The sequence below is a fragment of the Amblyomma americanum genome, chromosome 4 (genome assembly GCF_052857255.1).
Source record: "Amblyomma americanum isolate KBUSLIRL-KWMA chromosome 4, ASM5285725v1, whole genome shotgun sequence".
NCBI lineage: Eukaryota > Metazoa > Arthropoda > Arachnida > Ixodida > Ixodidae > Amblyomma > Amblyomma americanum.
The window spans coordinates 94,815,720-94,829,051 of record NC_135500.1 but is presented as its reverse complement, the minus strand read 5'-3'; the positions used below and the strand labels follow the sequence as shown (position 1 = coordinate 94,829,051).

General features: G+C 45.7%; 2 protein-coding genes across 3 annotated transcripts in view; both read right to left on the bottom strand.

Annotated features, from left to right (window-relative positions):
- The window catches only part of LOC144129681 (uncharacterized), a 155,842-nt gene that overhangs the window by 35,314 nt on the left and 107,196 nt on the right, over positions 1-13,332 (bottom strand). The gene's annotated exons all lie outside the window — the stretch shown is intronic.
- Positions 9,392-11,651, bottom strand: LOC144130260 (uncharacterized). Of its 2 annotated transcripts, XM_077664223.1 has the most exons (3): positions 11,531-11,651; positions 11,187-11,313; positions 9,392-9,830 (listed from the first exon to the last, which is right to left on the bottom strand). In XM_077664223.1, the coding sequence occupies exons 2-3, from the start codon at positions 11,202-11,204 to the stop codon at positions 9,447-9,449; spliced, it is 402 nt and encodes a 133-aa protein (XP_077520349.1). In that variant the 5' UTR covers positions 11,205-11,313; positions 11,531-11,651; the 3' UTR covers positions 9,392-9,446. The 2 variants fall into 2 exon arrangements, with proteins under 2 accessions (XP_077520349.1, XP_077520348.1); XM_077664222.1 differs by having other exon boundaries at positions 11,187-11,617.

Sequence of the window (13,332 nt, the reverse complement as noted above, 5' to 3'; positions counted from 1 at the left end):
AAAACTACGAGTCGAACGAAATCGCACATCGAAAGTTGATTTTGGAAGGGCTTCTCATGTTCCCCGGGCATTGTCTCATTTTGCCCCATGTGGTGGAGCGAAATGCGTCACTTTACAACTTTAAATTTATTTAAATTTTACTGTGTTCGCACTCAGCTGGTTTATTATTTTTCGTAAGCATAATGCCAGGACGGTATGTTTCTTTATATTTTTGAATATAAAATAATGGCGACGATTTGCAAATTTGAGTCGCGTTGTGTCCCGCTCTCCCCTAAGTATGAGCAGTTGGTAGGCCAAATTTTGCTGTTGCTACATGACGCATATCGGCTCGGCTACACTAAAAGGCTTCAATGGATACCCAGCCGTCGAGACATAACGGCGGATGAATGCGTTTATGCTGAGGCTATGCTGGCTGATGATGACTGGTTTTTCATCAAAGCAGCACTCTCGAGGAGTGACGTTGCAGTCTTGATGTCGAATTCAGTGGAAACTACGGTGACACTGCGCTGGCACGACGTCAGCCATCACCACGACCGCATCTTTAGACTTGGTGCAGGCTTACGCCTTCACGCTACATTGAAGGTCCTGCGGCACAAAAGGACCCCGCACCATGGGCTACGGTGTGGCGTCGCGTACACCAACCGCTACGTCCACATGGTCGGAGTTGACGCCAGTTCAAATTTTGTGCACTGCGACATCTCATAAGCAGTCATCATATTCGTTGAGGGTGACCTTTCTACACTTATGCGAGGAGAGAACTTTAAGACACCGTTAGACATCTGGACTCCCACCCTGTTCCTGAAGGATGCCGCTTGAGCGCCAGGGCGAAAGTTGCTTATGGCTAGTGAGTGACGAACGCTGTTATCAAGCTTTTATGTGGGGCGGCCCTAGTACCCGCCTCTGACACATTTGCAGTGCTGTGCATAGCGTACAGGATTAATGATGCGCACCACGCATGCGCATACGAGTGTGTGCCGGGACATGCGTATGGCGTTGCCTGAAGTCCTCTACAGCTGTACGTAATGTGTACCATTAGCATTCCGAAAGCTACATGTGCGTACGTGAATGTGCTAAGGCGGGCGTGAAAGGAAGCCCATCTGTGAAGCATGTGTAAATGATGCACATCCTTTGTCACAAGTTTAGAGCCCAGGGGGTTTGCTTCTGGGCCACACCGTGTGGTTCGTAGTGCATCTCCAGCGTTCCAAACTTCCGGAAGGTAAGAAGATTTCTGGTCCTGTCTCCTCCAATGGGTATGACTTCACCGAATGCTACCAAAGTTGCATTACAAGGCGTAGAAGCAAACCCCCTGGGATCTAAACTTTTGACAAAGACTGTACGTCCTTGAGTGTAAAGGTCATTCACCGCGTGGGCTACGCATCAAAATCTAAGCGAGAGAACAGTGCAAGCCGGTGTAGGCGTGGACATCCAGCTTTGTCCAGTGGATGTAATATGACGTCTAATTGTATTATGAAATCGTCACCTACCATTTTCATACTACCACTCTATTCCTTTCCCTTCCTCTTTCTCTCACCGTGCACGACAGCAGTATCACGTATCACGTTTTCGCCGGCCGACATCTCCGCCTTCCTCTTATTAAAGTCCCCCCCCCCCCTCCCTGTACATGTGCACCTGTAATTATAGCGTGCCTCAAGGAAAAAAAAAACCCTTATAAGATGCCTTCCACTGCACGAGCGCGGAGGGTGTACGTTACCACATTTGATATTCCTGTAAAACAGGCATAAACCATGCCTGTTTACGCATAAACAAACCATGCCAGAGGGCGGCTGCAAGGAACATTGATTACATGACTAATATGCATAACAACAAGCTGTTTCTTTCCTATGTCTATAAGATATCAAAGTTAGCAGTCTGCAGAACTTGTAGTAATAATGTCAAAAGAGCTATTTGCGTCAAGCCTAGAGTTTTGGTATTGTCTTGCTTTTAGCCCGTACAACGTTTGGTCACTGCTGAGTTGTTAATCTTTCTTTATTTTCTCTCTGCCTTAGAATTTGCATTAGTGCCCCCTCTTCAAATCCCCCCTCCCGCCCCCCACGCCTTTGTACTCTATTTGATGGCGCTTTGGGTTTGAGATTTATTATCTGATGCATATTAAAAAAAAACACTACAGAGGATGTTTACTACATTTTAATCAGTGCTCTCGCACTGATTTTTGCCACGTAGAAGACGAAGAAGACCGGGCAGTGCCTCGGGACGGAGCGTTCGCGCTAGGCGAATAGACAACGCGACAACGGACGGTTTAGCACGGGGTTGGTACCTATCGGGTTAGTGATTACGCACTAAAATGGCGTACAAAAACAGTGAACGCGCTTGTAGTATACACCCTCTTCTTCTTACTTCAGCTTATCCTACTTGTCAATGTGGGGTCCTTGTTTCTAATGAGTGCCCTCGACATCTTCCTGTCCTAGGCTGTCTCCACTGACAGCTTCTTCTCCCAAAGATCTCTCAATCGTGGTGCCTTCTTGCCTCTGATGTAACACCCTTCTTTCGACGTATACCATTCGTCCCTACTGATCGCATGATCGAACCAAAGAACCTTAACTCCGGTAGTCCTTACATCAGGGGGTCAAAAAATGGCTGTGGTTTAGCTCTGGTTAAACCTGCAGTGACGCGATAGCTACATGTGGTCGAGTGGAACTCGCTCAGACGAATTGCAAAGCCAGTCTTTCGCCGCTCCGTTACCCTGGGCGTCCCTTCTTCATCTTTGTCCCTGGACGTGGATTCACTCTCTCCCCCCTCTGCACTCCCCCCCCCCCCCCCCCCACTCGGTTTCGCCGCCGCGTCGCGCCGCCGACAGCTGCGCCGCACCACGTGACCAACCACGTGACCAGCCACGCTGAAGGCGCCGCCACGCTGAAGGCTCGAAATGCTAGCGCAATGTAGCTATCGCTAGAAAAGTTAGAAACTGTCGGGGAAATCTTCTGTTTGTAAATGGCGAAAATAAACTAGGCAATACTTGCCAGGTAATCACAAAATGGAATAAGCCTGAAAATTAAACACACGAGAGGATGCCAACAAAAGGCAAACATGATTTAAATTAAAGATACTTATTTAAAACACAAAACAGTCGATGTAAAACTGTTTTTGAAATTTAGGAAATAGATAAGAGCTAACATATTCCAGAGACAAATATAAACTCAGCAATTTACATCAATAAGCATCTTTGAACATGTGAGCACGTGAACATATGAGAACACTTGTGGAAATTACTCCGAAGACATTCTACATTCTCCAAAAGGCAACATGTCCTCTCCTCAGCCGGGACCTTGCTGGCCACATGGTGTGCTGACACTAGTAGGTCGTATTTGTCGACCGACGGTTCCAGGCTGTACTTGGGACCATGCGGTAGCACACCCTCCACTTCAGCAGGAACAGACGCATTGCCAAGGAAAGTGACAGGAACAACGCCCACTTCTTTCCTTCTGCGTTTCTTGGGGAGATGAAGGCGTAGGAAATTCCATAGAAACTCCGTGGACTGCTCCACTGTGCGCTGAAATTCGCGCAGTCGACTCCACTCGGAAGAACCAAGCCCAAATCGTTGAAAGCAAACACTCCGGAGCCAGGCATTGAAAAAGCCGACTTGCATCCAGCATTCCGCCTTGAGAATTTTTGTAGTTTTTTTTCCAATGGCCAGTAGTTAGACCGAGCATACCAAACATGGCCGAAACGTAATGCGGGCTGAAGTGTTATCGCAGACAGTAGGCGTAAGCCCTAGCTCCGCACGTCGAAGAAGCTATGATTGCAGAGCACAGTGCACACTGTTCATCTGGGCCCAAAGAACACATAAAAAAGCCTACATTTGGAGACACATAGTTTAACAGGGTAAAGTTGTAGACGCAGGACAGAGGGAGAATACAACACAGGGTTGTCTTGTCTTCTCCCTCTGTCCTACGTCTGTTGCGGTTTTTAGTCTTAATGTCGCACCAACTGGCCTACAACTTTACCCTGTTAAATTGATGTATATTTCATAGTTATTCGACCGCAGCGGTGGCCATGTGGTTCAGCATCCGCATTGCATGCGGGATATGCGGGGTTCGATCCCCAGTGCCCCCGGGTACCCACCGGTACCCACCCGCAATGTTCACAAAGGTTGGTCTGTTTGAAACTAATTTAGATGGGGGATTCTGCATTGTAATAGAGTCATCGACACCTAACTACGACTATCTACGTGAACACAAATTCCAAAGATACATTACATGAGGGCAATCCGCCCCAGTAAGCAGAGTCCCTTCATAGGGCGGAGATATGCTGGGAACGTCGAAAACAGCCCACTGCTAAAATATATGTTGCTACGAACGCTATATGTAGCAGGTGTACCAAGGGCCCGAATTAGTCGATAAGTCATCGACGTCATTAAAAGAAAACACTGCAATGCCTCAGGGCCCTGTAAAAACTCACTTCTTTCACTTAGCAGGGAACAAAGAAAACGGAAACAAAAGGGCAAAAAATCATTCCGTGTGGTTTCAGGAGATGCTAAAGACGAAGGCATTCTGCGGGATGATAATCTGCGACACATTCCAGAGAATGACTTGAAGAAACAATAAAAGTAGCAAACATTCAGCGAATAATATCGGCGAATAATATCGGCATGTAATCGGGAACGCAAGCTGAATAACTCCAAAAGCCTGCGAATAGATTCCGATCGTGGCCATTACGCTGCTCCCCGATGGTCTGTGGAGACAACTGTGCAATGTAGGAATTTCTTAGTTCATCAACGAGGAAACCATTTCAGATACTAGAAGCAAGTTCCATGCATTAAACCGAAAAATATGGTCGTAAAAGAGATCCACAGCAGCCTTTGCGCAACAAACCCGATGTAATCAGTAGGGAGTAACAGCTGGCTTCGGTGACGAATTCTCCGCAAACAAAAGCTGGGGAAACCGAACCCTTTGCCAATGACTAGAGTAGCAAAAACACAGCCGGTTGTGAAATAAAAAGGGTAGTAGCAACACCGAGGGAATGCACAAAAGACCATAGGAAAGTTCGGGCCGTGAGAAGCTGGAAATTGAGAGAGAGATACATTTTAATGATTAAAGTTGGAGGCGGGAGCGTAAGTCTGGTATGCGGGCTTCCAGGTAAAGCACAGCATATGCAAAGAAATAGCAATAAAGGTTAAAGCCTGCAATTTATAAAGCACAGCATATGTAAAGAAATAGCAATATTGGTTAAAGCTTGCAATTTATTCAACCAGAGACTATAGGATACAACCGAACTTAAGCACGGACCTCTGATATGCTGCACAGTGGTACAGTACCGAGTTTTGACAAATACAAAATTTTTTATTACCCGCTCTTGATAGCCGGCCAAGTGCATATTCACATCTTGCAACATTATTTCTAATGTGAGACTGCCAGTTAGAGCTATAGGATCGTATGCGACGCCCAAAAATCTAACAGACTGGAACCGTGAAATTCGATCGGAGCGGTAGGTTAGCGAGAGGTATAAAGGAGTGTCGGTTGGAAAAACAAGCACACCACCTTTGTTCGTATTTTGCACTAAGTTTGTCCAGCCAGACCTCTAGAACGTAGCCTGCAATGACTGGTAGAGAGGTTCAATATTCTTAGCTGAAGTAAAAAGGAGCTGTCATCTTCGTACACAATAACTTTAATATCCTGATGAATGCGTATATTACGAACGAAAAAAGCAGTGGCAGAAGAGTCGACCCTTGCGGCACGCCTCTGGCCTGAGCGTAGGTGCCCAAGAAAAGGTGCTGTCAGTACAAAAGGACAAAAGGAAGGTCTTTATTTAAAAAATTCTCGTATCCGGGCATAAATGTAAAATGGCGAGCGTATTTGAATAAGTTCGCTTAGATGGATGGCGAGTTCTACCGTTGCCAGCAAAAACGAACCTTATTTCTTAAAAAAGCGCGTTTTGCTCTCTAAATATACATTGGCAGATCATATGGCGCAGGATCGACGTAGCCAAATTATAGCGGTTCTGAAGGCATCAATCTATAACGCATGCTTTGTGAGGAGTCTGTGTACTACTGGTTCTCTTAATATCGCTAATGGTGAGGATAAAGCCGCTGGGCGATTACTATGTGAAATCCTTCGCCAGAGTCATTCAATAAAACGATTTCCGCCGCATTCTAGTTCAGTGGAACCTAATCTTTTATAGCGACTCTGTGAAAATGTACAGAATGTTTTTCTGGAAATCCTGCGCTAAAGTCTTAACCATGGCAACTATGCCACCATCACAATTAGGCGGTGATAATTGAATGAAAGAAATTATAGATAACCCAGTCTGGCTGGTCTATCTCGATATAATCTGAGCAGAGGAGGGTGTGATTAAATTGTTAGCTAACTGCTTTCGGAAACAAGTGCAAGTTATGCGTGCTATGCGCTCCAGTTAATCTTATTTAGTCTTTCTTATACCCTAGTTACACGGCCGGCTTAACCGTGGTTAAGCGCAACCGTGGTTATGCGGAGTTAACCTTGGTTATCGTGAACTGCAGTTTGGTGGTGTTAATCGCGGAAATTTGTTCTCGGTGTGCGCAGTTGTGTCGGTCACGTTGTTGCTCCAGAAGAGAAATCTGCACGGCTAATTTAACGCAAGTGGTACACAAAGTCTTACCTAAAACACAAACGTAGGAAGTTTTCTTCGAACAAAGTTTGGTTACATCTGCGCAGCGAAATTTGTTGTCCCGAGGTTATTGAAAGTCAGACAAAACTTAAGAAAGTCTTTCGACATTGGGTGCAGTCGACTCCGCAGGCGACCCGAGAACCAAGTCAATCCACGTCTGCTTTGGCTCTCTCTGACTTCCTGCCGCGCTCCACGTTTCATTTTATCAACTATTTTCCTATTTTAATTGTTTGCTAGATTAAGTGTTATTTTAAATTCTCTTCTATCATCTCTTATTGTGGTTTGAGTGTGAGTGCCGTGGCGCCGTGCGTCGGCGCGAAGTCATACATCGTGATGGCTCACAGCAAGCCCGTGCCGGACGCTGTGGACAGAGGCTGCGGGTTCCTGGCTATGTTCGCCGCCTTTCAGGCGGAAATTCAGCAGCGACGTTTGCGGCAGCTCGCAATTCTCGACGAGCTGGAAGAACGGCAAGCTGAACAAGATCAAGCGGAGAGAACGTGCAGGCGTCTGCAAGCCTTAGCTGCAAGGCTGTGCTCGCGTGAGCGTAGTGTGTGGACTTACCCCCGGGAAAACGAACGTCGTGGTATGAAACAACTCTCCCGCACCTTCCAGAGAGTGGCTTCAGAGAAAATTTTCGAATGACCAGGAGCACATTTCAGTACATCGTGGGTGTGTGCGAGTGCATGAAGCGGCGCGATACGAATATGCGCAAGGCGATACCGCTGCGAAAACGTGTGGCGATTGCCATATATCGCCTAGCCACCTCAGCAGAAGAGAGAACGGTCGCAAATTTGTTCGGAGTGAGCCGCTCATCAGTAAACAATATTGTGAGGGAGTTTTGCGACATGATGGTGGAAGTGCTGGAACCTCGGTATATAAAAATGCCGAGGACACACGAGCTGGCCGAACATCTCTGGCAGTTTGCAGCAGTCGCAGGCTTCCCGCAGGGCGTAGGAGCTGTCGACGGCTGCCACATTGAAGTTTGTCCACCCTCGGAACACGCTGTGGATTACCACAATTATAAGGGGTGGTACAGCACAATTCTTTTGGCTGTCGCAGACCACCGGTACAAATTTTTGTACACGAACACTGGGTCTCCTGGCCGAAACCATGATGCTGCAGTTTTTGAAGTGTCGCGGCTTCCAACGATTCTGGACAGCGATTTGTTCAAGAGGGAAGTGGGAGAAATTGAAGGTGTGCAGATTGGGCCTCTCTTCCTTGCCGACCAAGCTTTCCCACTGCAGAAGAATGTAATGAAGCCCTTCCCACATTCCGGCATTATCGGTTCTGATGCACAGGAATTTAATTTTCGCCTTTCTAGTGCCAGACGTGTGGTGGAAAATGCTTTTGGGCGCCTCAAGGCACGCTTCAGAATTCTACTGAAGGGCCTGGAATGTGACATTGTTAATGTACTCTATGTCATTCGAGCATGCTGTGTCCTTCACAACATATGTGAAGAACTTACCGACAGCTGTGACTCTAACTGGCTGGATGTGGTGCATGTAGAAGACAGGCGACGGCCACAGCCCGTCTGCACAAGCAGTCAAGTGGAACCTTCAGGGGTGGCCGTAAGAAATTCCTTGGCAAAGCACCTTGCTTCAAAGTGACATGCCTTGCATTTACTGCCATGTTGGTGCACGAGTTTATTTCAGTGTGTTTTGTGGCATACAGGTTGAAAATATTTATCCAACTCTGCATATGCCGGATGTTTCAGGGAAGGTGATCACTAATTTTTCAAAATAAGGTTTTTGAGGCAACGAGAAGCAATTTGCGGCATAGTAGTACGAGTGTTGGCGGACGTCAAAAAACAGGCGAATCATCTTAACTAGCGATGTGCGTAACTAAGTTATAATAGTTAGCTTTTAACTATTACCAATAGGCACTTGATTGCAATTAGAGGTTTGTAGCCGGCCATTAGTAATAGCCATATCAGTTTTTGAATTTCAAAAACGCCATTTCTCTCGCCGCTGTGGCACAACAAAATTTGGCTATTTCGACTAGTTACGACTCCTGGAGGGGTTGCTTTGCCTACATACTGTTCGATAGTGCATGTATTATAGCTCGATGTAGCCAAATTCTGTCGTGCCACAGCGCCGAGGGTAATGGCATTTTCGAATTTCTGAATTGATATGGCCATTCTTAACGGTCTGCTACAAATCTCTGATTGCAAGCAGGTGTCTTTTGGTAATAGTTTAAAAGTTAACTATTAGAATTTAATCACTTAGCTATTTAACATGATTCACCTCAAAAACCCTATCTTTAAACATGAGTGATCACCTTCCCTGAAACACCAGGTATGTGCTTTTAAGCTGCTTTTGGTTCATCTGTGTTCGTTCCTCATTTTCATATGTGGAATCTTTGCAACCGTTCTGCAGTCTGAACAGGAAGTTACGTCTCCATTCCATGTAGGAAAAACAACTGCGCTTAACAGACGAAGACAGAGGCAGAACATAGACATAGTCTTCGTCTGTAAGCACGCAGTTGTTTTTCAAAGAGCATGAACAAACTATCTCATCAAAAAGTTCAGAAGACGGAAATTGCGGCAAAACTTAATCGCTCAGCAGTATAAACATGCAGCCACAAACCGCAGTGTGTGCCTGCATAGTCCACCCCTCAGTTCATGGCTTCTGTTCTATATGCAGTGAGGAAATTTAGGTGCCTTATGATTTCGTTGTGCCAGAAACGTTTGTGACCACTTGTACATTAGTAACTGTACACAAGTTCTTGCATTGTCCATGTCAACTATGAGGAATTCCAGAATAGTTGAAATAGGTTTCTGCATAAGCATTGTCAACAGCATATCGTTACTGGCAGTGCCTTGCTTGTTACAGACAGGACAGAATCAATTATTCTTTATTCTCCTTGGATTGCAAATAGTCCTTCATCACCTGTATCATGCCCTTCTGCACCTCATTGCTCTCTTTCTGGAGCTCGATGAGTTGCTTTCGCAGCTCGCTGCTTTCCTTCGCAGCCTTGGCTGCACGTTCCTCAGCCTGTTGATGCATGGCCATCAGCTCACGAAGCAGTGAGCTGGAAGGCCGCTTCCTGCGAAGATTGGATTTTCCACATCGCTCCCCACTTGTCCCCTGCTCCCTGCCTGCTGGCTCGCTGCCTGCCGTGCTGTCATTACCCTCTTCCAGAGTGCAGGGAATTGTAGCGGGTACGGGGATCAAGTTTTCTTCGTACTCAAAGTCAATCTCTTGCCCAGTTTGGGCTGGATCCTCTGGCATCTGTGAATGGAGGAAAAAGAGAAAATGACAATGATATGTCAGCCACTAAAATACAGAATCATATGATGGTTGGTAGGCAAGTAAAGCCTTGATCACAGACTCTTGAAAACATAACAGGACAAGATACAGAGAAATCGCAGGGAGATAAGAGAGCTTCCTACTCATTAGTAAAAACAGACTGTCTTACGGCGCAAACTTTGCATTGCCTCTGGTCCTTGTGTAACTCTATTAATGTTTGAATGTGAGGAAATTCTTGTGCTGGAGCACCATGTCAATTTTACACTGAACACAACATGGCTGCCACATGTTGTGGAGAAATGACTTATGATGGCCCTGCTGCTACATACGCCACTCATGTCAATAGTGGCCCGCTGTCCAATCCCTGCAATGAATTTCTTGTACTTAAACTTTTCTTGTCAAAGAGCATATATGAAGCCTCACTGAAAGGGTCTGGGCCGTCACATTTTGAGATGCATTGCACATTGTGCCGAGAGGCTCAATTCTGTGTTCTGTGTATGATGTCCAAGCACAAAAACCATTTTTTAAGGAAGCTACTGAAAACACTTTATAGGACTGTGCGTAAGGTCCTCCTTATCACTTACTGATTTGCCACATTGGTTTTTAATGTTTTTGTTGGGTTTTCGACAAGTATGATTTCTTTCATGTGTTCTTGCTGATATATACTTTGCTGTTATGTTCAATCAATCAATCAATCAATCATTTTTTATTCAAGACAATAATACAAGACTATTGTCTTGGGGGACGTGACAAAAGGCGGAAAAGTGCCTGACGAGGTCACGCCACCCTGTGGCAAGCAGCGGTTTGACACTCATGCAGAGTTTCAACAGAGTTTACATGCAGAGAAATGTCTTAGATGAAACTGTATCCCCCAACCCCCTTATTATATATATATTTTTTTTTTACAGTGCAAGAATATGTACAGGAAACAGAGTACAAGAATAAGTGCAGCAACTTCTGATTACATATGCTTATCTCTTTCGAGCATGCTCATTCTATTCTTTTCAATAAAAACACGTCAAGTTCTGAGTGAGGTGGCTCTTCGCATTGTTTGTGTAGTTTGCTTTTGGTGTCGTGTAGTGCTTCGATGCAACCTAGATCGACATCAATTAGCCCTTTGTAAGCAACGATGCGGTACAACACAAATGGAGAAACAAAGGCATGTTTGCACACATGATATTGCTTTCAACTCTCTGTTTATTCCTTTTTCCGTACTGTTCCTCAAAAACTTTATAGTGGTTTCTGAAAGGTGTCTGCAAAGAGGAATGGAAAGCAGGCACATAGCATTCACTACGCTGCTATCAGGCTGAACTGTGCTACAGGTAAAAAAAAGATTACCTCCACGCTCTCCTGCATCAGGTCACTGTCATTTACTGGCAGTGTGCCAAGAAAGGAGTGTAGCTGCCAATAAAAGGGCCATTCCACTCCTTTAGATCCAGTGGACGATCCAGATCGCCTCAGCTTCCTAGAAAGAAAGGCAGTTTTAGTCCATGAAACTGTGTCACGAAAATACATAACAAGGTACAATTACTTTTAAGAGAAAAATGGAGGAAAGGTGGCACTCGTGCTATTGAACACATTCAGCGAATAAAGCTGTACAGCTCGAGTAGCACCTGTATTAGCACGTCTACATGCAGCAGTTTAGCTTCAGCTAGTGGAAAGGTACATTGTTGACCACCTACCATAGGTCAAGCTATGCATGCATCAAGAAGGAAACATGTTGAATTAACACTCTTCTCTGGGCGAGTTTGTTCATTTCTAACAAATAATGCACTTGCGCAAAGAAAACAGGACACAACAAAGTAACACATACGACAAGAGCAGAGTGCAACTTCCAACTAGTTTATTAAGAGCAGGCAACTTGAATATATACCAGTGTTAGCCAACAGAAAGATTACAAAACCAAAAGAAAGATAAACCACGTGGGCTGTTAATACCAGCAAGCCCCTGCCAAGGGTACAACCAGATATCATTCTGTCAAACTGATATGATACTCCATAACAATCAAAACATAAAACCAAAAAAGAGAAACTGAAGAATCATGAGGTGAACAATGAACGCAGGGAATATGAGATATATTCACCTCATTGTTCATTGTTCACCTCATCATTCTTCAGTTTCTCTTTTTTGGTTTTATGTTTTGATTGTTATGGAGTATCATATCAGTTTGACAGAATGATATCTGGTTGTACCCTTGGCAGCGGCTTGCTGGTATTAACAGCGCACGTGGTTTATCTTTCTTTTGGTTTTGTAATCTTTCTGTTGGCTAACACTGGTATATATTCAAGTTGCCTGCTCTTAATAAACTAGTTGGAAGTTGCGCTCTGTTCTTGTCGTATGTGTTACTTTGTTGTGTCCTGTTTTCTTTGCGCAAGTGCATTATTTGTAAGAAGGAAACGCGCGTGTGCTGCTGGCGCAAGCCATTTGTGGCAATGGCGAAGTCTGCCCTTTACACGCTGTCGATGAAACGTTAAAATACGGTTTGGTTTGGTTTATATGAGTTTAACGCCCCAAAGCGACTCGGGCTACGAGAGAGACCGTAGTGCACGGCTCCGGAATTTCGACCACCTGGGGTTCTTTAACGTGCACTGCCATCGCACATTACACGAGCCAGCAGCATTTCGCCTCCATCGAAATGCGACCTCCGCGGCCGGGATCGAAGCCGCGCCTTTTAAGTCCGCAGCTGAGCACCATTACCACTGAGCCATCGCGGTGGCTAAAAAATATGCACGCTACAAAGGAAATGTACGCGGTCAGTGCAACCAAGCTTAGTTCAGGATGACACCGCACCACGTACAGGAAAGGACACGCAACTCGTACTAAACTGTGTGTTCTGCTCACGACCGGCAGCCGGTCGAGGTTCTGCTGAACGCTACGAGATTGGCAGTCACTCGGACGAGCCAGGCTACGATAGCGGCTGCCGCTCGTCACACACACACAAACTGGTGTTTACACGCGGAACCAAAATAGACGGTAAACATCGTTACTTGAGAAGGAACAACAAAAGATTTAGTGCTTACCGGTATTGCTTGTTCAAGTTTTCAAGCTTCTGCCGCACCTGCTTTGCCGTGTACGGTCCCTCGCCCGACGGCAGGCCCGCGTTCAACAACTCTGCCATCGCGTTATATATGCGCGCATTGCGCGTGTTTGAGCGCAGTGCGCTAAGTTGTCCTCCCAGATTCGTATCAACGCCTCTGTAGTCACAGTAGGCCAGTTGACACGCTTCTGGGAGGACGCTTCGCTAGCCGTGGCACTGGGCTCGACCGACATGGTGGCAGCCATCTTGTGAGTTAGCAAGGCTTGACTGAGGTGGCCGACCTCAGTTTACGATAACCATGGTTACCGACATAACTGCGGTTAGATTGTCCGTGTGACTGCGCATAACTATGGTTAGTATTAACTGAGATAAACTGAACCGCGGTTAAGTCGGCCGTGTAACTACGGTATTAGAGACAACACCGTTGGTTCTGTAATGCGAAAAACT